The sequence below is a fragment of the Lissotriton helveticus genome, chromosome 2_2, assembly GCF_964261635.1.
Source record: "Lissotriton helveticus chromosome 2_2, aLisHel1.1, whole genome shotgun sequence".
In the NCBI taxonomy this organism is placed as follows: Eukaryota; Metazoa; Chordata; class Amphibia; order Caudata; family Salamandridae; genus Lissotriton; species Lissotriton helveticus.
This window is the reverse complement of record NC_136060.1, coordinates 288,879,480-288,903,547: the sequence shown is the minus strand read 5'-3', so window position 1 is coordinate 288,903,547 and position 24,068 is coordinate 288,879,480. Positions and strand designations below refer to the sequence as shown.

Genomic DNA, 24,068 nt, shown 5'->3' with positions numbered 1-24,068 from the left:
GGCATGGTGGGGGCTGCACAGAATGGGCATCCCAATGCCCCCACCTATCAAAGGACCTCCTGCCCCCCCAGAAGGTAGATGGGGGCAATAGCCCCTGAACTGCCCTCGGGGGAAGAAGCCCACTAGGCACCAGGGCTTTTTTATTTTTATATGCATGGGTGTGAGCTGCCAAGAATGGGCATGCTAATGCCCCCACCAAAAAAAACGTCTTTCTGCCGCACCTGGGAGGCAGAAAACCCACTAGACACCAGGGATTTTTCTTTTTCCAAAATTCGGGGTGGGGCTGCCCAGAATTGGCATGCCAATGCCTCCCACCAGAAAGAGCCATAGTCTTTCTGCCCCCCAGAAGGCAGATGGGGGCAGTAGCCCATGATCTGCCCCCCAGGGGTGCAGAAAGCCCACAAGGCACCAGGAATTTGTTTTTATATATACGTAGGGGTGGGGGCTGCCCAGAATGGGCATGCCAATGCCCCACCCCCAAAAAAGTGCCACAGCCTTTCTGCCCCCCCCCCCTCTCCCTGGAGGCAGATAGGGGCAAAAGCCGCTTATCTGCCCGGCGGGAGAGGGTGGGCAGAAAGCCCAAAAGACATCAGGGAATATATATATTTTTTTATTCAGGGTTGTGGGCTGCCCAGAATGGGCATGCCAATGCCCCCATCACCGCCCCCCCAAAAAATGCCACAGTCTTTCTGCTCCCCAGGAAACAGATGTGGGCAGTAGCCCCATGTCTTCTGAAGGTTAACAGGTCCTGGGCCTGCAGTAGGTGGATGGAGAGGGTGTTCCCGGTCTTGGCGGCGAGGTGGGAGAACGATCTGCCGTCGCAGGTTGATCTTCGGATGCGGGGGGACGGTGGCGAGGGGGATTCATGCAAACCATACCTCACTGGACTCCCCAGGGTGTCTAGTTTTCAGAAATGTGTGGGTTTTGGTAGGTTTCCCTAGATGGCTGCTGAGCCCGGGGCCAAAAACCCAGGTGCCCCAACCCTGAATCCTCGCCCTCTTGGTGTAACAACCTTGCAAAATTTTTCCAGCCTATCGAAGCTCTCAACTCTAGTTTTAAGGAAGATAGGCCAGTCACCAATCTAACCACACTCACTGATTTTCCTACTTTGAGGCTAGATAGTCTTGCAGACATCCTTAGTAAAGATAAGTCAGGTTCACCTATTGACCCGGTCCCTCCTTGTATTTTAACCAAAGCAGTAGATTAGATACGCCCCACCTTACTAGAAATGGTAAACCGCTCTTTAACTGCAAGATTAGTTCTGGTAGCGTGGAAACATGCCATGGTTACAGCATTTATAAAAAAAAGTCTAAACTGGACCTTCTACACCCAGAAAATTACAGACCAATTTCTATTCTCCCTGGTATAAGCAAAATACTGGAAAACATATTAATCTAACCCTGTCTGAATTTTTTTTAAATCATTATATTTTGCACTCCACCCAGACCGTATTCCAACCCTACCACAGCACAAAGACAGCTCTTCTGGCGGTGGGAGAGGAAGCCAAAGGGCTGCTAGATCGAGGAGGCTCAGCAGCCATCATCCTACTCGATCTTAGCTCAGCATTTGCCACTGTAAACCATGATTAGCCCTCTCCTAGTTTAAGTCCTTCCTTGAGGACAGGTCTTTCCAGGTCTTTGACAGCGGCTTTATGTCAGATAATTTCCCATTAAATGTGTACTTTAGGGTTTGTCCCCAAGAGCCACACACTTACATTTGTATATGAGGCCACTTACAGATATCGTCCATTCCTTTCGGATCTCAATAATTACTGTGTTAGTAAATTAAAGAGATGCTGAGGCAAAACACAGATTCTGGAGGTACAATCTGGGATTTTTCTTTTAATGCTCCAACGTTATTTATTAAATGGATTATGTTTTTGGCTTCTTTTCACTGCACTTATGTCTGTCCCACGTTTAAAAACTGGCTAGCCGATCCCCTGTATTGTAAAAACCACATAGGGCTCTACAGCTTTCATTTCACTGTGTATATTTCCCTCTCTGTCTTATTACCTGGTCGCTCCATTTATCCTGATACTGGTAATGATTAGATAGATAGATAGATAGATAGACATACATACATACATACATACATACATACATACATACATACATACATACATATATATATATATATATATATATATATATATTTCAAACAAGAAAGGAAAATCAGCACTCCGCTCGTTGAATGAAATTAAATTTATTCACCACACTGTTGTAGCCTACGCGTTTCGAACCAAATGGTTCCTTCTCACGGCAGGATTACAAAGCAGTCCTATCTCACTTTCAATTATTTATATACTAATGATTTTGCTAGTGCATTATGGGACTTGCAGTTTCATGCTTGTTATTTACTTCATAACTTTGCGTTTTGGCTGTCAAATTTATTTAACATTCCTTGATGGCTAAGTGCCTTTATTACCTTAGTGTTCGGCGAAGTCTCGGCATTTGCTGTTTTCGGCGGTGGCGAACAGATCTACGTCTGGAGTTCCCCACCTTGCGAAGACTTCTCCTAGTACTTCGTCGTTTATGACCCATTCGTGGTTTTCCTGAATCAGTCTGCTCAGCTCGTCTGCCTGAACATTCTGCACCCCCGGCAGATGAGTGGCCGTTATCGACAGTCCTCGAGCCAGAAGCCAGTGCCAGATCGCCTGCGCCTCCTGTGACAGAGTACGCGATCTCGAGCCCCCCTGCTTGTTGAGGTAATACATTGTGGTCGTATTGTCCGTCTGTACAAGCAGAGAGTTGGTCTGGAAGGACGGGTGAAAAGCCTTCAGTGCCAAGTGAACAGCTCTGAGTTCCAGGAAATTGATGTGGTACGTGGACTCCGTCGTGGACCACGTCCCTTGAATCTGTAGGTCTCCGGAGTGCGCTCCCCATCCCTGGAGAGAAGCATCCGTCACGATAGTCTGTGTGGGAATGTCCTTGTGGAAGGGAACCCCTCTGAGGAGATTCTCCGCTGAACACCACCACTTCAGAGACTGAAGAGCATGTAGAGACAGTCGTATTTTGTCGTCCCAAGATCCTCTCCTCTGGTTCCACTGATCTTCCAAGCACTCCTGCAGCGGTCTCATGTGCAGCCGCGCATGTGGCGTCAGGAAGATACAAGAGGCCATCGATCCCAGTAGAGAAGACACCGTCCTCACTGTCGTAGATGGAGTGGACATGAGAGCCTGAGCCTTCCGAAGAGTGATAATCGTCGCTCCTCCGAAGGAGACACGCTTGCCGACAGCGTATTGATGGAGGCTCCCAAGTACTGGATGCACTGGACCGGAGTCGGGACAGACTTGGACATGTTGATGTGCAACCCCAGCTTGTTCAAGAGAACGCACGTCTTCTGGAAGTGTGCTAAAGCTTCCGAGAAGGAGGAGGCCTTGATCAACCAATCGTCCAGGTACGGTAGACAAACACCTTGTTCTTCCGTAGGTGTGCCGCTACCACTGCCATGCACTTCGAGAATGTCCTGGGCGCAGACTTCAGCCCGAACGGGAGTACCGTGTACTGATAGTGATTGGTGCCGACTTGAAATCGCAGGAACTTCCTGTGTTTGTGTGCAATGGGCACATGGAAGTATGCATCCTGTAGGTCGATGGCGCAAAGCCAGTCCCCCTGTTGCAGCTGAGGATAAATCTGATGCAACGACAGCATGCAAAACTTTTCTCTGCGAATCCACTTGTTTGCCTGCCACAAGTCCAGAATGGGCCTGAACTCGTTCTTGTCCTTCTTGCGAACCAGAAAGAACCGGGAGTACAGACCTCTTCCTCTTTGAGACAGAGGTACATCTTCTATCGCCCTTTTCCTTAACAGGATATCGGCCTCCGCCTGGAGCTCGCGCAGCTGATACTGCGAGCTGACCGGAGGGATCGATGGAGGAAGGCTGATGAATCGAAGACTGTATCCATTGCAAACAATATTTAGCACCCACTTGTCCTGAGTAATTTTTCTCCACTCTGCCAGAAAAAATTGAACGCTTCCCCCCACCGGAGCGGGTAACGGACGAAGGGGAAGTAACCGCTCAGGGGCGAGACCCGGCCGGGCCTTTGGTCGCTGTAGAGGACTGCTGTCCACCTCTACCCCTCTGGCGTTTTTGGAAGGGTCTTCGGAACTGCTGCTGTTGTCCAGAAGACTGTCCTCTTCCTTTCCCCTGCGAGCCGAATCGCCGTTGGAACTGGCGGTAAGGCTTTTTGTCCTTGGGTTTCTCCAGACCCACAGCCATCAGGGTTTCAGCCTCGGCCTTCATCCGGGCCATTTTGTCGTCGGCATGTTTCCCGAAGAGTGTTACCGGAAAACGGCATATTGGCCACCCGCTGTTGCGCCTCAGGCTTGAGCGACGTAAGCCTGAGCCACGCATGGCGGCGCTGGTTGACTCCGTGGCAGTAGCCATGTGCGGCTAACAGCGCTATGTCCGCAGCGGCACTGATGGCCTGGTTGGAAACCAGCATCCCCTCCGAGACAATTTCCATGAAGTCCTCCCTCCTGTCGCGTGGTATCAGATCCACGAACTGTTCCAGGGAGTCCCACAGCGCACGGTTGTACCGCCCTAGCAAAGCGGAATCGCTGGAGGCTTTCATAGTGGTAGAAGAAGTCCCACAGGCTTTCCTTCCAGCCGAATCAATCCAGCGGCTCTCCTTATCCGGTGGCACTGTGGAGGACGGGGAGGTAGAATGCCACTTCCTGGCCGCCGTCACTATCACCGAGTCGGGCACCGGGTCCACACGGAGAAAGGCCGGGTCCGAGTCAGGAGCCCGGTACTTTTTCAGGAGTCTTGAAGGAGCAGCCTTCACCACCGCCGGTGTAAGGAACAGCACTTCCGCCGGTTCGACCAATCCTGGGACCAACGGCAGAAGAGGGCGAGACAGGTGCTTCTTGTGAAGCGTCTCGAATATCACGGACGTCGTAGGTGTAGGAGCCGTCACCGTGATACCCAACTTCGCAGCCCCCCTCAGGAGCACCTCCCGGAAAGTGCCAATGTCGTCGACCGGGGACACCCTAGTCTCCGGAGAGTGCGATAGAGTAGGTGAATAGGAGCGGGTCCTAGATGATGCTGTACGGGATCTGGACTTATGCCTCCTGTGGCGATGTCTAGATGAAATGAAATGAAATGAAATGAAAAAGAAACTTAATTAAGCGCACTGTGGCCAAGCGGCTTCCTGGCGCTGGGGGGGGAAAAACGGATTCTACACTGCAAACAGAGGGACTAACCGGGGAAGGCCTGAAGAAAAAGAAAAGTTTTTAATGCCTTTCGGAAAGCTGGGTAAGTAGGGATCGATCGGATAGATAATGGAAGACTATTCCAATACTGGGGGGCCAAAACCGAAAAACGGGTGCCACCGATACGGACTTTACGGTAGCGGGGAACTTGAAGAAGAAGTTGAGAGGATGAGCGAAGGGTGCGAGAAGGAGTATAGGGAGTGATCAAAGAAACGATAAAGAGAGGGGCGGAATGGGTGAAGGCTAAAAAGGCTAGACAGGCTAATTTAAAGGAAGAGCGAAAGCGTACAGGGAGCCAGTGAAGGGACTTAAGAACGGGTGTGACGTGGGAAAATTTGGGAAGGTGGAAAATGAGCCGGGCGGCCTGATTTTGAATGGCCTGAAGCCGGCGCATTTCAAAGGCGGGGATGCCGGAATAGAGGGCGTTCCCGTAATCGAGACGAGAAGTGATAAGGGCTGTAATGATGGATTTGAGGGCATCAGTGGAAAAGAAACGGGAAATTTTGCGAATGAGACGGAGGGATAAAAAACAAGATGAAATTACAGCACTGACTTGGGAGTGCATGGAGAGGTCATTGCTGACCTTAATGCCTAAAGTGCGAACAGAGGGGACTGGAAGAGGGGGAGTACCAAGAGAAAGGGGCCAATAGGAAGGGGACCAGGGATTAGAGGGACCACCAGTGAGGACAAGCTCCGTCTTGTCGGGGTTTAATTTGAGGTGGTTCGTGATCATCCAGTCCGAAATAAAGACTAAGGTGGAACTAAAAAAGGAAGAGGAGTCAGGAGTAGAGAGATCAAAAATGAGCTGGAGGTCATCAGCGTAATTGTACACGGAGACCCCCAGCTCACGGAGGGAAAAAATAAGAGGGTAGATATAAAGATTAAAGAGAAGAGGGGAAAGGGAGGAGCCTTGGGGAACCCCACACACAAGAGGACGGGGAGGAGCGGAAAAGCCAGCAAACTGAGCTGCCTGAGACCTATCCTGAAGGAAGGACTTCAGCCAGGAGAGTGCTACCCCCCTAATGCCGGCTGCGCTGACACGGTCGAGAAGGATGGCATGGTCAACCGTGTCAAACGCAGATCTGGTGGAGGACCTGTGTCTGCTCCTCGACCTGTCTCTCCGCCTGGAGCGCGACCTCGACCTCCTAGGTCTGGGACGTTCTGCCGGTTTCCCCGGGGCGGACGTCTTGGGTATGAGAGGTTCCTTAGACTTAGGAGTCTTCTTGGGAGGGGTCGGAAGCCTGGGCAACGAGACCGACCTTGGTACAGGGGTCCTAGGTCCTGTTGGAAGCGGAGGCAGAGGAGACAACGGAGGAGGGGTTGGAGCCCTTGGAGGTAAACCTCCTGGCAACGGAGGAGGAGGTGGAACAGCCTTCTTCGGGGCATACACCTTCGAGCCCACCGATTCCGGTGAACCGCCATCCTTCCCGGACTGAGGGGAGCCCCCCACAGTCCTAGGCCTGTCATCACGACCCCTCGATGCCGAAGAACGGTGCCCAGGCGTCGAACGTAGGTCCCTCGATGTCGAGCGCCCCCTCGGCGTCGACCGTCTTCTATGCTTCGGCGTCGAACGGCCTCCATGCCTCGACGTCGAGCCCGACCATCTCGACGACGATCCCTTATGTCTCGACGGAGATCTCTTGTGCCTCGACGGCGACCTCGATCTCTTAGACGTCGACGTCAAATGCCGTGACGGCGACTTTGTCCGCCTCGACGGCGACCTCGACCGCCTTGAAGGCGACTTCTTCCTCGCCGGAGATCTCTTCTGCCTCGACGGCGACCTCTTCCGTTTCGACGGCGGTCTCGACGACGAGGATCCCCTCGACGACGACGATGTCCTGCTCGTCGACGGCGATCGGCGGTGTCGCCTCGAAGGCGAGCGCCGACGCCGGGCCCGTCGACGTCGAGTGACGACGACGAAGAAATCGTCACTGGGTTCGACGGCGGCCTGTGTAAGTCCCTCGACGTCGACGGGCGACATTTTCTCGACCCAGAGCCCTGGGGAGACCGGGAGCTCGCCGTGGACCTCCCTCTCGACGTCGTAGTCAGTGCTACCAACCCAGACGGAGAATGGGGACGTTTGCTGGGCTTCCTGCCCCTGGGGAGCCCCCCAGAGGCCTCAGCATGGGCAGATGAAGCCCCTCCAGACCCACCTTGAGCCTTCAGCCTCCTTTCCTCAAGGCCCTGAAGTCTGATCTTCCTTCTGTCCTTCAGGGTCCTGCCAGAGAAGCCTTGACCGATCACACACTCCTCTGGAACATGGGAAGAGGGCAGGCAGAGGATACACACCTCATTAGGGTCTGACTTTGCCTTCTTCCTGGAGCACTCCGGGCATTTGTCAAATAATGCAGGCATATTTGACAACCAAAGAGTGCAAAACACCAAGAAGAAAAGCCTAAAAGTACTTAGAAAGTACTCAAATCGAATTAACAATGAAAAAACACCAATAAACCCTTGAAAAGGGAGAGCTCAATGCTCCAGGGTCCTGCTTGCAGGAGCCGGAAAAAAGAACTGAAAGTAACTGGGACCTGCAGTGCATTCTGGGATACTGTGAAGTTCTGGAAAGTTCTCTTAAAGGCACAGTATCCTGTTCTGAGCCACATAATGGCAGCCTATGGGGCTTGTCTGTCCAGGTCCTCCTCTCTATCATTCCAGAGGGTTTTTGCTGTTCAAGCAAGGGAAATCTGTACAGGCTTTGCTGTTTGGTGGATTTTATTGGTGGAATTTCTAGTTGAAGTACTGGACAGTGTAGCCTTTTTTAGGCTGCATTATCTGTCTTTAAATTCTCTCTTAAGTGTCTGTGCATTTCTGCATTTTTCGACACTATAAGAGATTATTTTTGATTGCTACGGGGTCCACGCACATGGGCGGGACTATTCACTAGATTATGACTATACACAGAGATCCCCCTACTACAGAATGAAGTAATTCAAATCCTATTGGGGATGTGGTTTCTTTAGTGGAAATACTTTGTTCTGGGTCCTGCACGCAATGTAGATTTCCTTAGCTGTTGGAATTCTATTTATATTTTGCCTGAAGTTATAAGAAACAGTGATTAGAGAACAATACTGCTAGCTTTGTGTCCCTGAGGCTCTAGTCAGGAGGCCAGCCAACTTGGAGTCATTTTGGAGTACTGAGTTCAACAGATGCAGGTCCAGTCCTTCTTACCCAGGCAAGAGGTCAGCACAGCAGAGTATCAGTTCATTCTTAGCAGTAGTGGCAGTCCTTTCATCAGCACGGTAGTCCTTCCTGGCAGAGTATCCACAGGTCAGAAGCGTACTGAAGAGGTGATGTTGAGGTCCAATATTCATACCTGGTGCCCTTCCTCTGGATATGGGAGAAGCTTCTAGAGGTTTCCCTCAGAAGTCCCCAGGTATCCTGCCTTCCCTGTCCTGGCTCCAGACTAACGACAGGGGGTACGCAGCCCTTTTTATAGAGACAGGATGTGGCCTACTCAGGAGTAACTAGGTCTGTACTCAGCTCCACCCTCCCATCCCGCCAGTGATGGCCCATCCAGGCACACCTAAGCTCTCTATTGTGTGTGGCTCTCTAGGAGGAATGATTAGCAGAGTCCATAATGAAGTAATTCAAATCCTATTGGGGATGTGGTTTCTTTTGTGGAAATACTTTGTTCTGGGTCCTGCACTGCAATGTAGATTTCCCTAGCTGTTGGAATTCTATTTATATTTTGCCTGAAGTTATAAGAAACTGTGATTAGAGAACAATACTGCTAGCTTTGTGTCCCTGAAACTCTAATCAGGAGGCCAGCCAACTTGGAGTTATTTTGGAGTACTGAGTTCAACAGATGCAGGTCCAGTCCTTCTTACCAAGGCAAGAGGTCAGCACAGCAGGTATCCTGCCTTCCCTGTCCTGGCTCCAGACTATCTACAGGGGGTATGCAGCCTTTTTTATGGAGGCAGGATGTGGCCTACTCAGGAGTAACAAGGTCTGTACTCTATTGTGTGTGGCTCTCTAGGAGGAATACACAAAGCTCAACTGTCAGCTACACCCGCTCCGGTGACCCAGGGACAGGCAACAGGCACCAAGGGCCAGATGTAGGTGTCCAATACCAGTCGTAAACGGCCGAAAATACAGATTTTCGGCCGTTTCCGACCGGTATTTGGACATTGGCATGTAGGGGTTGCAAAATCATACAGATTCCGTAATTTTACCGAATCGGTAATTTTACAGATTCGGTAAAATTACCGAATCTGTAATTTCTTATGTAGGTAGCACTTTAAACAGTGCTACAGGGCCTTTAGAATTCGTTATTTACCACCTAATACCATTGGGTGGTAAATAACGAATTCCTGTGTACATGCACACCTGTGCATGCACACCTGTGCCATGTGGCACACATACATGCCCTAAGGGTAACAGGGTGTCAAAGTGACACCCTGTCCCCTTTGGCAATTCGGTATTTTTACCGATTCGGTAATTACCTATGGGCTTCAAGGCACATAGGAATCAATGGCAAATACCGATTCGGGAATTACCGAATCGGTAAATACCGAATCCTACCGATTCGGTTAAAATTACCGAATTTTTACCTACATCTTATTTACCGATTCATAAATACCGAATCGGTAAAATTCGGTATTCATGAATCGGTAAATAAGATTTACCTACATCTAGCCCCAAATGGCTAAGGCAGGAAAATGGCAACTTTCTAAAAGTGGTATTTTCAAAATTTTAAATCGGACTTTACAATGAGAGAGGATTTTCCATTACAGTTCCTAAGACACCAAATATGAACTGATTACCTGCTTCCATTTGAGAATTACAGCTTACTAAATGTAATAAGGTAACTCTAATGTTATCCTATGGGAGAGGTAGGCCCTGAAGTAGTGAAAAATGAATGTAAGATTTTTTCACTACCAGGACATATGAAACTTAAAATCACACGTTCCACTTTTTAAATACATTGCACCTTTCCCAGGTGGTTGTTAAGTGCCTACAGTAGGGTTAACTTACTTATATGTATTTAAAAAAAAGGTTTGGGTCAGGCAAAAGGCTGATCTTGCCAGGTCAAAATGGCAGTTTAAAACCACACATAGGCTGCAAAGGCAGGACTGAGACAGGTTTAAGGAGCTACTTAAGTGGGTTGCACAATCAGTGCTGCAGGCCCACCAGTAGCATATAATTTACAGGCCCTGGGCACATGTGGCACCGCTTTACTAGGGACTTACAAGTAAATTAAATATGCCAGTTGTGGATAACCCAATGTTACCATGTTTTATGTAGTGGGTACATGCACTTTTTACTGGTCTTAGGACTCTGCTAACCAGTGCTAAACGAGATCAGCAAAAATGGAAGAGGAAGGAAACAAGTTTGGGGGGAAGACCACCCTAAAGCTGACAGGTCTAACTTACAGTTAATGAGAGACGTAGCTGGAATCTTAGAACAGAAGTGCACTGCCACTGTGTCAATTGGAAACGTAGGAGGAGAACCAGTAAATTTCATTACCAGTGAATCCCATTCAAGACTCTAAGGTATGGGTGATGCTGGAAAGGTGGACTGCAGAAGTCAGGTTAGAGGGCCAGCAATATCAGGATGCAGGGATCAACTCCATCTGTTGTCAAGACGGCATTATCTATTAAAAAAGGTAGCGGTCTCCATGCTGCAGTGTGATATGAAGCCAGATTGGTAGTCATGCAGGAGATGGCTAGCACTGATGTGATCTTGAAGTTGAGCGGAGACTGCCTTTCCCGTGATCTTATCAATGGAGTGTACATGAGTGATGGCCTGGTTGTTGATGACGTCAACAGGATCTAGTGATGGTTTCTTTAGGAGTTGGAAGGTCTGGCCTAGATTGAGCTCTTCTGGGAAGATCCATTGAGTGAGGGAGGCACTGACAATAGGGCTGTGAGAGCTTCCCCAGAGATAGTTTTCATGATAGACAAGAGCTAGACATCATTCTCACAGGGACTTGCTTTGAGGGAGTTGAGTATATCAGCAAGATCTGTGAGAAACAGGACTTTAAAGGATGACCCTTGTGGGAGACAATGACAAGAGGCAGGTGGAAGAGGAGAAGCAGGATAGGTGTTGTATTTTTACAGTATGTGCTGTATTTTTTTCACTGAAGAAGCTGACAGCATTGTTTTTTTCTCTGAAGTGTGAGATAGGAGGGCGGGGCACAGTGTTGATGCAGTACTTTATCTTGAAGAATACAGGTAGGAAGATATGAGGAACAAGACTTCGAAGTGGTCAGAAATGCTGGGTAAAATCTTTCTAGTGATCAGATTTAACGGTTTCATTTAATTTGAAATTGGAATATTTGAAAATATTTTTTATAGTAATTGCACACCATCCAAGTTTTGTCAATCCTGAGGCGATAATGCTCTAAGAAGGTACCTCATATTAATCTCCTAGTTTTGTTAGGCTTTCTGCTTGTGGACCTAATGTGTATCCGAAGCAGATCATTGCTCCCTACATGAAATATCAATATTTTACTTATGCTTCAATCTTTTACAGTGAATGTGATGTAAGAGGATAGGGATTTGTGAAAACAAATAATGACGTGCCTCCATGGGCTGCTGTGTTAGAATACCATACTAACTCCCCGACCAGGAGCTATTCTTTTAAACTAGTGTTACACTTTTAACTTCTGATACAACTGGATTATAATTTTCAAAACAAAATGATGTCACAAGCAGCTACCAGTGACTAAACATATTTCATGATCTTTTTAGAACGCATTCTTAATTTGCTCCTTAGCAATAGAAGTTAACATGAGTTCATTCATAATCATATTCTATGACAAAATGTCAAAATAACTATTTCATCCGTTGTGCATCTTCCCATATTCACTCACAATTAAAGGAACTATAGATTTAATAGGTAAACTCACCTGGCTGTAAATCTGAATAATGACTAGTGCTTTTGCAGGACTGCTTCTTCTGTCTCTTTGCCAATTTCAGATCCTCAATGTCCGATGATTGTCTACATCTTTTTCCTTTGGTATTTCCTTTAGGTATTTCAGAGTCATTCACAAGTCTGTTTGTGGAACTTCTAGGCACAGCAGACACTTTTTCATGGAACATTTTGGTAAGATTACCTAATGATTTTGAAATTAAATTCTTAAATCTCGGAGATTTGTTTTCCATATTATGCTGATTGGAATGAGATCGTAATGTCCAACGTTTTATCTCACCTTTATGCCGCCTTTGATTGCTCAGACATTTAACAGGTTTAGGCAAGGAAAACACTTTATTTGTTTGATAGCATTCCCTCTCTTTAGAAGATCTGATTTTCTTCAAAAATACCCTACAATCTTGAACACTTTCAAGATGATACATGCTTTGACTGGCTTCATTTGCTTTGCATGCTTTACCAGCAGTGTCAAAATGTTTGTTCACTTGACAATCTTTATCAGGTTTACAAAAATCTGATATGTTACCCAGATTATTCAAGTTCTGTAACTGCATCTTTTGAGGTAGCAATGCAAGACAGCATTCAGTTATATTATTCAAATGCGGCTCCTGAACTTCTAGTGTGTTTTTTTCCTGAAGCCATGTATTGGTTTCATTATCAGCCACCTCTTTCTTACTTTGGCAAACATATGTTGGGTTTTTTATTTTAGAATTCCAAGCAAGAGATTGCTGAATATGTGTTTTACTTTGGCTTTTCCATCGCCTTTTTCTTGAACTATTAGACATTTTTGTTCTCATTTGGACTAGTGCAATTTTATTGTTCCCCTTACACCCATCCTTGTATCTGGCCTCCTTAGGTTGCAATTGTGATTTCCCTGACATTTCTGAAGGTAGCACAAAAGATGTCATCTGTTTGACAGAGATTTGAGAACTGGAGTCAGCTTTCTGGATCCCTTTTTTACTCTTCCGGTTACTAATCACCTCAAGAGAACAATGTGTATTTTCTTTCCTTCCCATTATGATAGACTTTGTTTCTGTTGTTTGCATAAACCAAGAACAGACTGCTTTCATGTCACATTTTTTTTTAAAAAGCATTTTCACAGGCGATAGTTCAGTCTCTGAGAGACAATTTCTCATTGGCCCCAATACCTTCAATGCATTCTTTTGTTCAGTAGGCTCCCGTTTTATTGAGATATGCTTTTTAGATTTGTTTTCATCTACCTCTAACCAGGTTTCTGCCATCTGTTCAAATCTATTATTTAGCTCCTCGAGCAAAGTATCTTTTGAAGCTGAAGCAGTCCACCACTTAAGAGCATTGTGAGGCTGAAAAATAGAATCAGCTGACACTTCAAATACAGAACCAAATGTGTTAAATGCACCCCCAGTTTGTATACTGGTTGACTCAATTATTTCTGGAGTATGCTTGAATTCTTGATTCACAATTGATTTATTACTCTTATTATTGAAGGTCTTTTTTTCACTTAGTTGATGTTTGCATGATCTATGTAGCAATGCACGTTTGGGAGAGAAAGCACTAGAAGATGCTACAGCATGTAAAAAAATGGCTGAAGGTATTTTTGTTCTAACAGATTGTCTTAGCTTAATTCCTCCTTTTGTGCTTATTAAATTGTTTGCATCGTGTGATCCAAATCTGGGAGAGCAACGTTTGGTACAATCCTTTATGTCTGCTGATTTGCACACTTGAGGCTTTTCCTTATACAAAGTATGTTCTACAACATTCTTTTGATCCTGAGAAGACATGGAGCTGTTTAAACTCACTGTTCTTTTCTGAGAGGAAAGTCTATTTACAGTCACTGAGATGCCAGAGATTTTGACTTTTTGTGGTCTTCCAGGCTTTCTAATGACAGTGGCAGACATTTCATTTGGGTGGTTTATGTTTTTAATCGGGTAATGCAAACCTGGTCTTTCTTTGATTGGACCAAAATGATCATAGGAATTTTCTGATATATTTTCAGCATCTGGACTTGGGGCTGCATATATTTCATGTAATGTGTTTCCTTTTGCTGAAATGTGTGGTAGATGTTTGTCTTGACTGTTAAAACTAATATGATGTAATTTTGCTGTACTTGTTGAATTGATTTTATCTTCTAAAACATGTCTCCTGGTTCTCCTTGATCTTCCAAAAACTACAGTTACTATAATATTTGCATTGTTAATATTTTCAGTAGCAGTAACATCACATCTGCCATTGTTGTCAGTACTGTGAGGTTCATTTTTTCTATCAACACTTCCAGTTAACTCCATTTTAGGTTTTGGTGGCCTTCCAATCGGTCTCTTAATATGCTTGACATTTTGTGGACCTATTTTTTTAGGTCTTCCAGGTTTTCTTTTGAAATCAGACTTTTCCATGCTGCTAGATGCATCCATTGATTCTTCGCTTTCATTGCAATCCTGGTTTTCTGTTTTACCGGTGATTGGCATTTCACGATCACACATTCTTGATTCTTCAGTAATGGGTTCATTAAACATAGCAGTACTGCCCTGTGTACACAAAGGATTTGTTCTCTCTTTTGCCATCTTCCCTAGTGTTTTCATTGCTTCTAATTCTGTAGACCTTTTGAAAAGATAAAAGCTAACATTTCTTGTCGATGATAAATCAAAAGAAGTTAAAATGTATTTTGCACCTTCTTTGCTACCAACTTGTGATACAAACATAAGCTTTATAGGACTGGCATAAGCTGGATGTTCCCAAGTTTTAGATCTCATCTTTCGTCCTTCGCAATTAGTAGTCAATACCCCAGAGCCACAGTGTAGCGATTCTTCCATTATCATATGATTAGTAGCTAGCGTATTACCCGAAACAGTTTTAATGGTGCTTTCATCATCACTTGAAGGATATTGTATCAAATTTACTCTTGCACGTGTGCCATGATTAAATTGCCGTCTGCATGATTTTTTGTTACCCCCAAGAGTATCTTTTGTCTGTTTTTTTGACATTTTACACTTTCCAAGAGAAGAAGGTGCAGTGAACTTCTTATTCCCTAAGTGCACTGTGTCTTCTAAACGCTCAACAACTACCTGAACATGTGTAATCTTAGCAAGTTTGTTTAAATCCATATTCATATATCTTTTACCTTCTAGACTGTTTTCAAATTTGGTGTTTTCCAAGTGTACATATTTTTGCTGCTTTACAGACTGATGGTTAGGCACATATTCAGTATCCCCCATGGGACCCAACATACTATTTTTGGTTCTTCCAAAAACCTTGCCGCCATTGTCCTTAAAAGCATTTATCTTTTCTATTGCAGCATGTTCCAAGTATTTTTGTGCTTTTCGCTTGTTTTTGTGTGCGATGCTACTAGTTCCCTGATAAATGGTTACTGCAGAAGAATTTTCAAAGTGCTGTATACTTTTAGAGCTGCCTTCAAAACCAGGACAAGAGAGTTTGGACATCTGTGTGTCACACTTTTGCAAGCATACAGATTTTGACTTGGGAGGTAAATTTAGATTATTCATGGGATTCGACAGACCAGTGTTTTCGAGTCCCCAGTAAACTTCTTCAAATCTTTGTCCTCTAGTGAGTTTGACTGCCATTTTTGGTATCTTAGCCGTTTTCCCAAGTACTGATATTTTTCTCACACAGCTTTCACCATAATCTCTCTTAGTTTGCAAAGACTGACGTTTAGAAAAACATGAATGAGGAGAGTTTGGTTTTGAAAGGAGAGCTCTTTGACGGTTACGAAATCTAGTCCGGATAGATGCACTTTCCATGTTTTTCTCTTCTTGGCCCAGTAATTTCATGAAATTATAATCACTTGCTCTAGAATTCTGAACAAAACATTTAATGTGTTCTCCATGTTTTCCCTGATGTTCAGGCTTCTGAAAGTTTGAGTATTTCAACACGTCAGTGGGGATTTCCAAGTGGTGTGTTTCTATTGAGTTAAGTTTTTCATTAAATCGGTCCAGTAGATCCTGGAAAATAACATTGTCACTTTTATCAAATGTTTCCTTATTTAAAGATTGTCTGTTACCTTGAACATCTGTGTGTGGAAATGTATAACTATTGTACAAGTTACATGCACTGTAGCCATCTACTGGCAGTAGAGGTGGAGGCCGACTGATGCTCGATTCAAGTCTGTTGGTTTCACAAGCTGAAGGCTCTTCCACAATTTGTTTCACATTTTCAGAATGGTCAATCTCTGCAGGTGATAATTTTGGTGGTGAGGGACTTGTAGTTCTGTTGCATCTTTTAATGTTTTTCGATACATCACAAGCTACTGAAGGGAAAGCCTTTCTTGCAAGTGAACTTTTTTTCATGGATCGCTCACAACAATTCAGAAGATTAGAACGATCACATAAACCCTGGTTCAAAAATGTCTTAAAGCTTCCTAAGTTTACAGTTTTGCAAGACAAACGTAAATTTTTTATACAAATAGAGAGCGGTTTCAAAGCTGGTTTTATATTTTTTAAACGACACCGTCTTGTATGCCTATGCTCAATCGAACTACATATGAGGCCTTCCACTTGACTGACCGAGCTTTGATTTTGTGGATTAACGTGCGATTTGGTGCAATTGCATATCAAGGAGCAGACATTTTTTCCATGAAGTAAAAATTTCAACATTTTCAAAATCTGTTGCTGATGATATCTGCATAACGAATTCAAAACTTCCTTCAACGCAGTTCCTTTTTTCTGTTCCAAGACTTCCCGAGATTGTGATAAATTGGGATCAAGGCGTGAACGTAACCTATAAAACAGAAATATTGCAAAACCATGTTAACATACATATCCTGGAACATCTGTTAATGAGTTTTATAATTAGAATGCAATGAATGGCCATGAAAGACTAAAAGGACCCTAAATGAATGTTGTACTTAAAAAAAATTGAAGAGTGTAGCAATACATTATAATGAATGGATTTTTGTAATTAGCTACTGTTTAATATATTGCCAGCACATTCGGTTACATCTATGTTTATCAATCATTATTGATATTTTGTTAAAGAAAAATCAAGTGTAATTTATACAACTTAACTTGAGGCTCACAGAATGAAATGTCTGTGTCTAGGTACTTATCTGTCTGTTCATTCAATGCATTATGCAAGCAGTAGGACATGCATTTCAAAAGAGTAAAGAATAGAAATTGCATACATTGCAAATGGGAGGGGAGACAGGAGAAAAATAGAGCGATACAGGCAAATAGGAAAAAGAACAGATTTCAGACAGAAAACAAGCATTGGAGTCTTATTGGCATTGTCAATGATATTTAGCCCTGCAGCAGCATGGCTAATACATATTTCTTTTGTTTAAAAAACTTCTATGTTGCAACTGCGGTGTCATTTTGTTGGTGCGTGCCTACGAAATTAGGTGGGCGTTTTTGTCTTTTTATTTACCAATCCAAGCTCGATTGCTAAACAGTTTAAACAAGCATTGGCATAGCCAATAGCTCTCGCTTTTGGGACCTTATAAGTATTTAGTTATGCAGCACAATATCCTTGGTGCAACAACATCAACTGTTGCATGGCTAAGCACTTATAAGGTCCCAAAGGCGAGACCTATTGGCTATGCCAATGATTGTTTTTTAATGAAGTGGCCTCTGTGCTAACACTTGTGACTGGTGCTTTTTTATATGCAGTCTCATCCGTCCCACTCTAATGGCTCCCAAACTGAGTTCGCAAACTGCAGAGTCAGTGGAAAAAAATTAATGCAGGTAAAGAAAAAAAGAAGAGAGCTGCGTTGCACAGGTTTACAAAGAAAGTCAGACCATAACTACCCCAAAAAAGGATTTTCACGTGAGATACAACTACACTATTGAAAATAGTCGCATGTAACACAATAATTAAAAACGCCCTCTCTTTTACTAAGCATATTATTTCGCAGTGTGCTTCAGAGATCTTTTTCGGTAGCGAACTCGGCTGTCTCTTCAAGCACATAAACAAAACTTAACTGCAAGACCCAGCACATCACCAAGCTACAGGCTATGGAGGTCTACCACGGGTACTGAAGGAATGGGGATCTAATCGGGCATGTCTTAAGAAAAAGGATGTTGCAACCGATGCCAAACAGGAACACATGTAGCTTGACAATCAGGAGCTAGAAGAATGGGCGGAACATTGGTATAAATGTTGTGTGCACCTCAAGTCGAGTGCCTAGGTTGCAGAATTAACCCAGTCAGCTGCCGGGATCCTCCCTCCCTGGGAAGTTGGTACATCGCACTGTAACTTTCGGACGATAGGTAGTGAGGCTGGCTGGGGCTGTGCAGAATTGTTGCTCGAAGGGTGTGAGCCTCGGTCATTGCGCTCAGGAATCGGCCACTGCCCAATAGGCGTGCACGATGGACCAGACAGAAGTGTTAAAGCCGCAAACTATACAAGATCTGATTCAGATTCTGCACAAGATATTTTCCAGCGACAAAATCAACATTGAAGAGGTGCAGACAATAATGGAATCTTACGAGTGCAACCCACAAGACTGGAAGCAGTTTGCAAAGTTGGACCAATACAGGTAACTGGCTCGAATTCTCTTGCAGAACACGTCGTATTGCAGCGCATTATTCGCAAGTTCTCACGTGCATGCACCAAGGTCTGATTTGGAGACAACCATTTGTGTTGTATTTAATGGCACAGGAAGCACAATCTGTGATAGATTAGTAAACCACTAAATTCCCGGGAAAAATATATCCAGAGAAAAATGACTGAAGCCAAAAAATACCTAAAAAGGAAAATACCTGCGTGTACGTCATAACTATAGCTCTGCATGTCGCTCATTTAATTTAAATAGGGGAGTGGTTTAGCTAGTTGCACTTTTGGAATAGAAATTAAGGGTGTTCAAGTGGACTCGTACACTTTGTTTTAAAACTTGTTACCTGAGATGTTGCCTGTGTCTACGGCAGCTGGGTGTTTGCGCGCTGATTTCATGGGTTTCTGAAAGATTGAGAAAAATTGTGGGTGGTGGCGGGAACAAAAGTGCCTGTTGTTGGAGGGAAGCTTCGGTAGTAACTGAGCTTGCCTTTTATTACAGAGAAGGGCACAAAGCCCACCGTTACAAAAGGGGAGTCCTACTTTGCATGTTCTTAGTCACGTGATCTATAACATGCTTTTCATAACCTCAAGAAAAACGTCAACTTGTATGCACAAGCATCTAATGAAATGCAAACTACCTACAAAAGACTGCATGTTTCAAAGTTACAGCTCAACGAATTGCAAGCAAGAAAAACTAGTCATTTAAGGGAGTATCTAGTAGTGCGGTTAATTAACAAATTTCGGGATATATAGACACACAAAGTACAAGCAGCCGTAATACACACGTCCATGATGCAGACAACGGGTACAGCATAGTGCGAGCTTCCTACAACAAAGATATTGTAGAAATACAATGCATGGCCAATGAGAACAGACAGAACACACACAGGACAGTTCGCATCTTCTGCTCCTGTGGAGTAAGAGCTCTGTGTAAACAAGAAGCGCGAGCAAGACGGAGAGGCGAAGCGAGGTGCGCATGCTTGAGAGAGCAGTCTGCTCTTTTTCGAAGCACACACTCGTGCTTGTGGCGCGCCCTGAACACTCCCGCTAGGTGTATGCCGCCACAAGCACGAGTATGTGCTTCGAAAAAGAGCTGAAAGACGGCTAAAGGTCTCCTATGCAACACCTGCGCGCTGCGTAGGCGAGACCTACAAAGGGCTATGACTCCGCTGCTATGTCATTTTGTAAGCAGGTGCCTACAAAATGAGGTGAGCATTTTTTTTTTATTACCAATCCAAGACGGCATGGTAAATAAAAATGAGTGGCAAAAGAATTTTAAACATGTTTTATTAACAAAAGGCTTAAAAAAGTATGGGGGAGGTTACTGGGGACAGGCAAGGATAGTAGATTAACCTGTTTACCGCAGCGCAAATTCCGCCACGGTGCGGGCGGGGATGCGTCGGCCAACGGTGGTGCGCAGCACCAGGGAGGTAGTGCAACGCGAGCAAGGAACTGGTTAAAAAATATTGATGGCGGGTAGGCGGAGAAGGGTACAGGTGAAAGAGGAGTGTGGGAGAGCAGGACACAGGCGAGAGGGCAACGTGGATCACCGAGTAAGGGAAAAGGAAATAGCAAGAGAAAACAACGTGAAACTCTGGGTAGGTGAAGAGAAGCACACAAGTGATAGAAAGAAGAGAAGGGGTAAATCAAAGAGGTGGTATACAGGTTATGCTCCATGGAAGGGACAAAGACATATTGGATGGGCTAAAATAAACTAAGTCAGTAAATAGAAAGTGAGCATATGTGAGCTAAAGAATACAAAGCCAATGGTAAACTTTCGTAAGTGCACTTTCAGCATGTCCCCACTGGGTCTTCAACCAAAAGAATGGTACGCATGTGAAGATATTCACTGAGGCAAATGGGGAAAGTAGGAAGGTGAGCTGTTCTTTATCTCTTTGTGCAGCGGGTCGGAATACGTGGGAACTTTGTTCTATACTTTCATGCTTTATGGCAGAGAACAATCCAATTATTGCCCAACCACAACAGAGAAACAAGTGCACCAGTAACATGTCCAGACTGCGCCACTGCTGCCTGTCTGCTTGAGCTTGCCAGGCCAATGTAGCATTCGCGCACCTAGCAGGACCTCGTCCCGGCAAATCCCTGCCAGAATCACTGAAGTTCATGCTAAGGCATTCTTAAAGCACCCCACAGGGGCTGCAAGAGGAGGGTAGCAAGCCAGGGCCTTACATGTGGAGGAATGCTGCAAGTTAACCGTACAGCGTGATTCCTTGTGCCAAGCCACTACAGCACCGCCGGCAAGAGAGCAAGAACGAGTGTCTGTAAATAGACAGCAGACGCAGTGTGAACAAGAGAACTTTCATGTGTGTGTGAGCATATTAGACTTGCACGGCTGCATGTACTGTATCTGTTCTGCGTGACGGAGTTATGCACTGCTGGACTCTCACATCACCTTCTTATAAACTATTTTTTTAAAGGATGTCAGCAGTGATTTTGTCAAGGGTTAGATACCAACGAAACACCAACTGACAAAAGAGCTATTACTCTCCTGGGCAATAACATTTCTGAATAAATAACTCAATAGTTGAAATATTTGGAGTATGGACACAATTGAAGAAATGATTTATGGTCTAGTGTGTCCTTATATGGTGAAAAGTAGTAGCTGTTACCACCTCCGCCTGCTTTTATATTTGAACATCCTTGGTAATACTGGGGATAAAGGTGTGTTTAACCCATAATAAAAACACCAAAACATCTATATGTGTCTTTTCGGATACTGAAGGGCTAAAAACGACTTCTTTAAAAATGATTACATTCACTAATACTTTCGAATAATAAGTAATGTAATTCCTGGACGGGAAGGTGCTGTAAGTTTTGACTTCACCCCTGCTTCTATGCTTTTTCTAGTAGACTGGTGGAAGCTCATCTTGTTAAAGTTAAATGGCCTGTAAAAGAAAAACAAAAATCCTACAGCCTCCCAGAGATAAAAGCATAGGAACGAGGCTTTAGTTTCACTGTAATGCTCAAGGCAGTGTTGCAGGGATTCTGCACAAATACAGAACTATGCACCGGAAATGGGACCTTGGCTATACACCAAGTCCCTATACTGAGTCTTCCTACCACCTTAGCACCCACAAACCCAGAACCGACTAGTTATAGTTTCGCACTTGCTCTCCTACTCAACTCAGAGAGAAACAAATGATTAGACACCCCAGAACATAACACTCCCAGATCTCTCAGGAATCACGGTAACAAGACACACCCTTTCGCTCGCTCTCTTGTACTTGTACACAATAAGATCTGACGGAGACATGAAACAGTTCAAAATGTTTATTTTAACTAACGTGCCCAAACATGCAGTGTACTTGCCACAACAAGCAGGAAAATGCATAGTACAAATATTGTCAGCATTGCAGTGAGTCCATATATCATGAAGGGAGATGTCATCATAAAAAGACAATGCAGAAAGGGCTATAATGCCTAACCTTCCTCCCCTTGCTAAGAAGAGGTATTATTATATAATAGAATTTCTCTAGGCTTGTCAGCATACCCCATACCTTAGCCAATCGATGGTAGATCTACATCATAGGTGCTCTTCTCCCTGGAAAGATCCCTCTGCAAGTGTGTGGCACCTATTTGTGTACCCCAATAAAAATTCAAGTACACTATCCAAACAACAGCTGCATCGGTATGTTTTGTCTAAGGGCTAAGGACAGGCCAGAACAAAATAACAAGGGGTATTGATGTTCGACCTTGCACATAAAGTTCAGTCAAAATTCCAGGAACATTCAGAGAGTGGACACAGCGATGAGTTCTCATGTGAAAGCAGTCTTTGAAAATATTTTAAAAAATAAAGACGTGTAGCAACGTGTGCAAAGCAGTAGGCAAGCTGCAGAGTGCTCATGCTAAGTTACTGAAAAACAACAATGTCCCTATGGGCCACGTGACAGCAGAGGGTCTGAGACCTGTGGATGACTTTATACACAACAGCAAATGGGGCATTGGGGCACAGATCCCTGCCAATGGTATTGGAATCAACTAACTGAATGTTTGGCAATCTAAAATATATTTACTCGTCTCAGGATGGTCGTCTGCCTCTTCTGCTCACCTTCTTCCCACACTAAACCATATGATTGAGAACCACATATCTTCAAGTCCTCTCTGAAGTATGATCTCTATTAGTAAATATAGTTCAGCTTTGGGATATTGCCAATACCGGGTTCCCTTAACATCCTCTGTAACACACGGTGTGCTCAGGCATGTTCCAGATCCCTTTGAAACAAGCATTCGCAATCTAATAGGTCTCAAATTTAAGAGACTTTGAGCTATTGGCATTGTAAATGACAATGCATTTTGTTTATGTGCTTTTTATAAAACAGATCAATAAAAGGCATTGGGCCAGATGCAACTCTTTTTTGTGGTCCCAAATGGGAGATCGGCCCGTTTGCGACCGGAAAAAAGGGTGCAGGCATGTACAAAGGCTATTTTGCAAGTCACTGACTCGCAAAATAGCGTTTGCGACTTTTGCTATTAGGAAGGGTTGTCCCTCAATGCCATGTATATTATTTTGCAACCGCATTTGCGGTAGCAAAACACTTGCAGTTTACCTCCTACTTCAAGTAGGTGGCCTAACCACTCGCAAACAGGAAGGGGTCCCCTAAAAATGTGCTGAGATATTGTTCAAATACATGAAACCTTCTTGCATCGTCATTCACCAGAAATCAACACATTTGGATTTTTTAACCACCAAGCGAGCTTACAATTGGTACAGTCCTTACATTTTCACTAAATGTTGTTAATAGAAGACAAAGATTAATTCAGTTAAAAAAATTATTTCACAGTGTTTTACCACATTTTTAAAATGGCAAACATAGATCCAGGAAATGTGCTTAGTGATATTTTATTGCGAATCGCCAGAGTCTGCCAATTCCAAATGGCAAAGATCTGCCAAGAGTTAACTTAATACAATTCATGTACAAACATGATAGGATAATTAATATGTTGGAGTACTTTAGATTTGGTGATGGATAATAAGGCAGAGCTTTCCAGCAAACATATCTAACGTATATATTTTCTGAATTTGCGTACCATGTGGTATGTGCTCAATGCCTATCTAGTAGACCTTTCTTTTCTCTTATATACTGTTCAAATTGTCTATACTCCTCTATACTTTCCTTACATAGGTTGATTCCAGGTTTAGTGCACCAAGAAAAAAATATATATATGTATGTATATATATATATGTATATTTCTATATATATGTCTATATAGACATATATATATATATATATATATACACATACACACACATATACATACACATATATACATATACACACACACACATATATATATATATATATATATATATATATATATATATATATATATATATATATATAATTACAGGATGTCTCACACGGAGACAAGGATGAGTCTCACTCTTACTGGCAATTTTAAAACATTTAATTTTCTGTTTACAGTTCGGCGCTGTGTGTTCCGATGCATTTCTGTCAAAACCTTGACCTTCTTCGGGGAAAGTCG

General features: G+C 44.1%; 1 protein-coding gene across 3 annotated transcripts in view; it reads right to left on the bottom strand.

The window, feature by feature from the left end:
* Positions 1–24,068, bottom strand: part of LCORL (ligand dependent nuclear receptor corepressor like) — a 527,585-nt gene that overhangs the window by 38,895 nt on the left and 464,622 nt on the right. For all 3 annotated transcript variants that reach the window (XM_078678413.1, XM_078678414.1, XM_078678415.1), the window contains one exon: positions 12,064–16,793. In XM_078678413.1, coding sequence (XP_078534539.1) covers positions 12,064–16,793 — 4,730 coding nt within the window. The remainder of the gene's footprint in view (positions 1–12,063; positions 16,794–24,068) is intronic.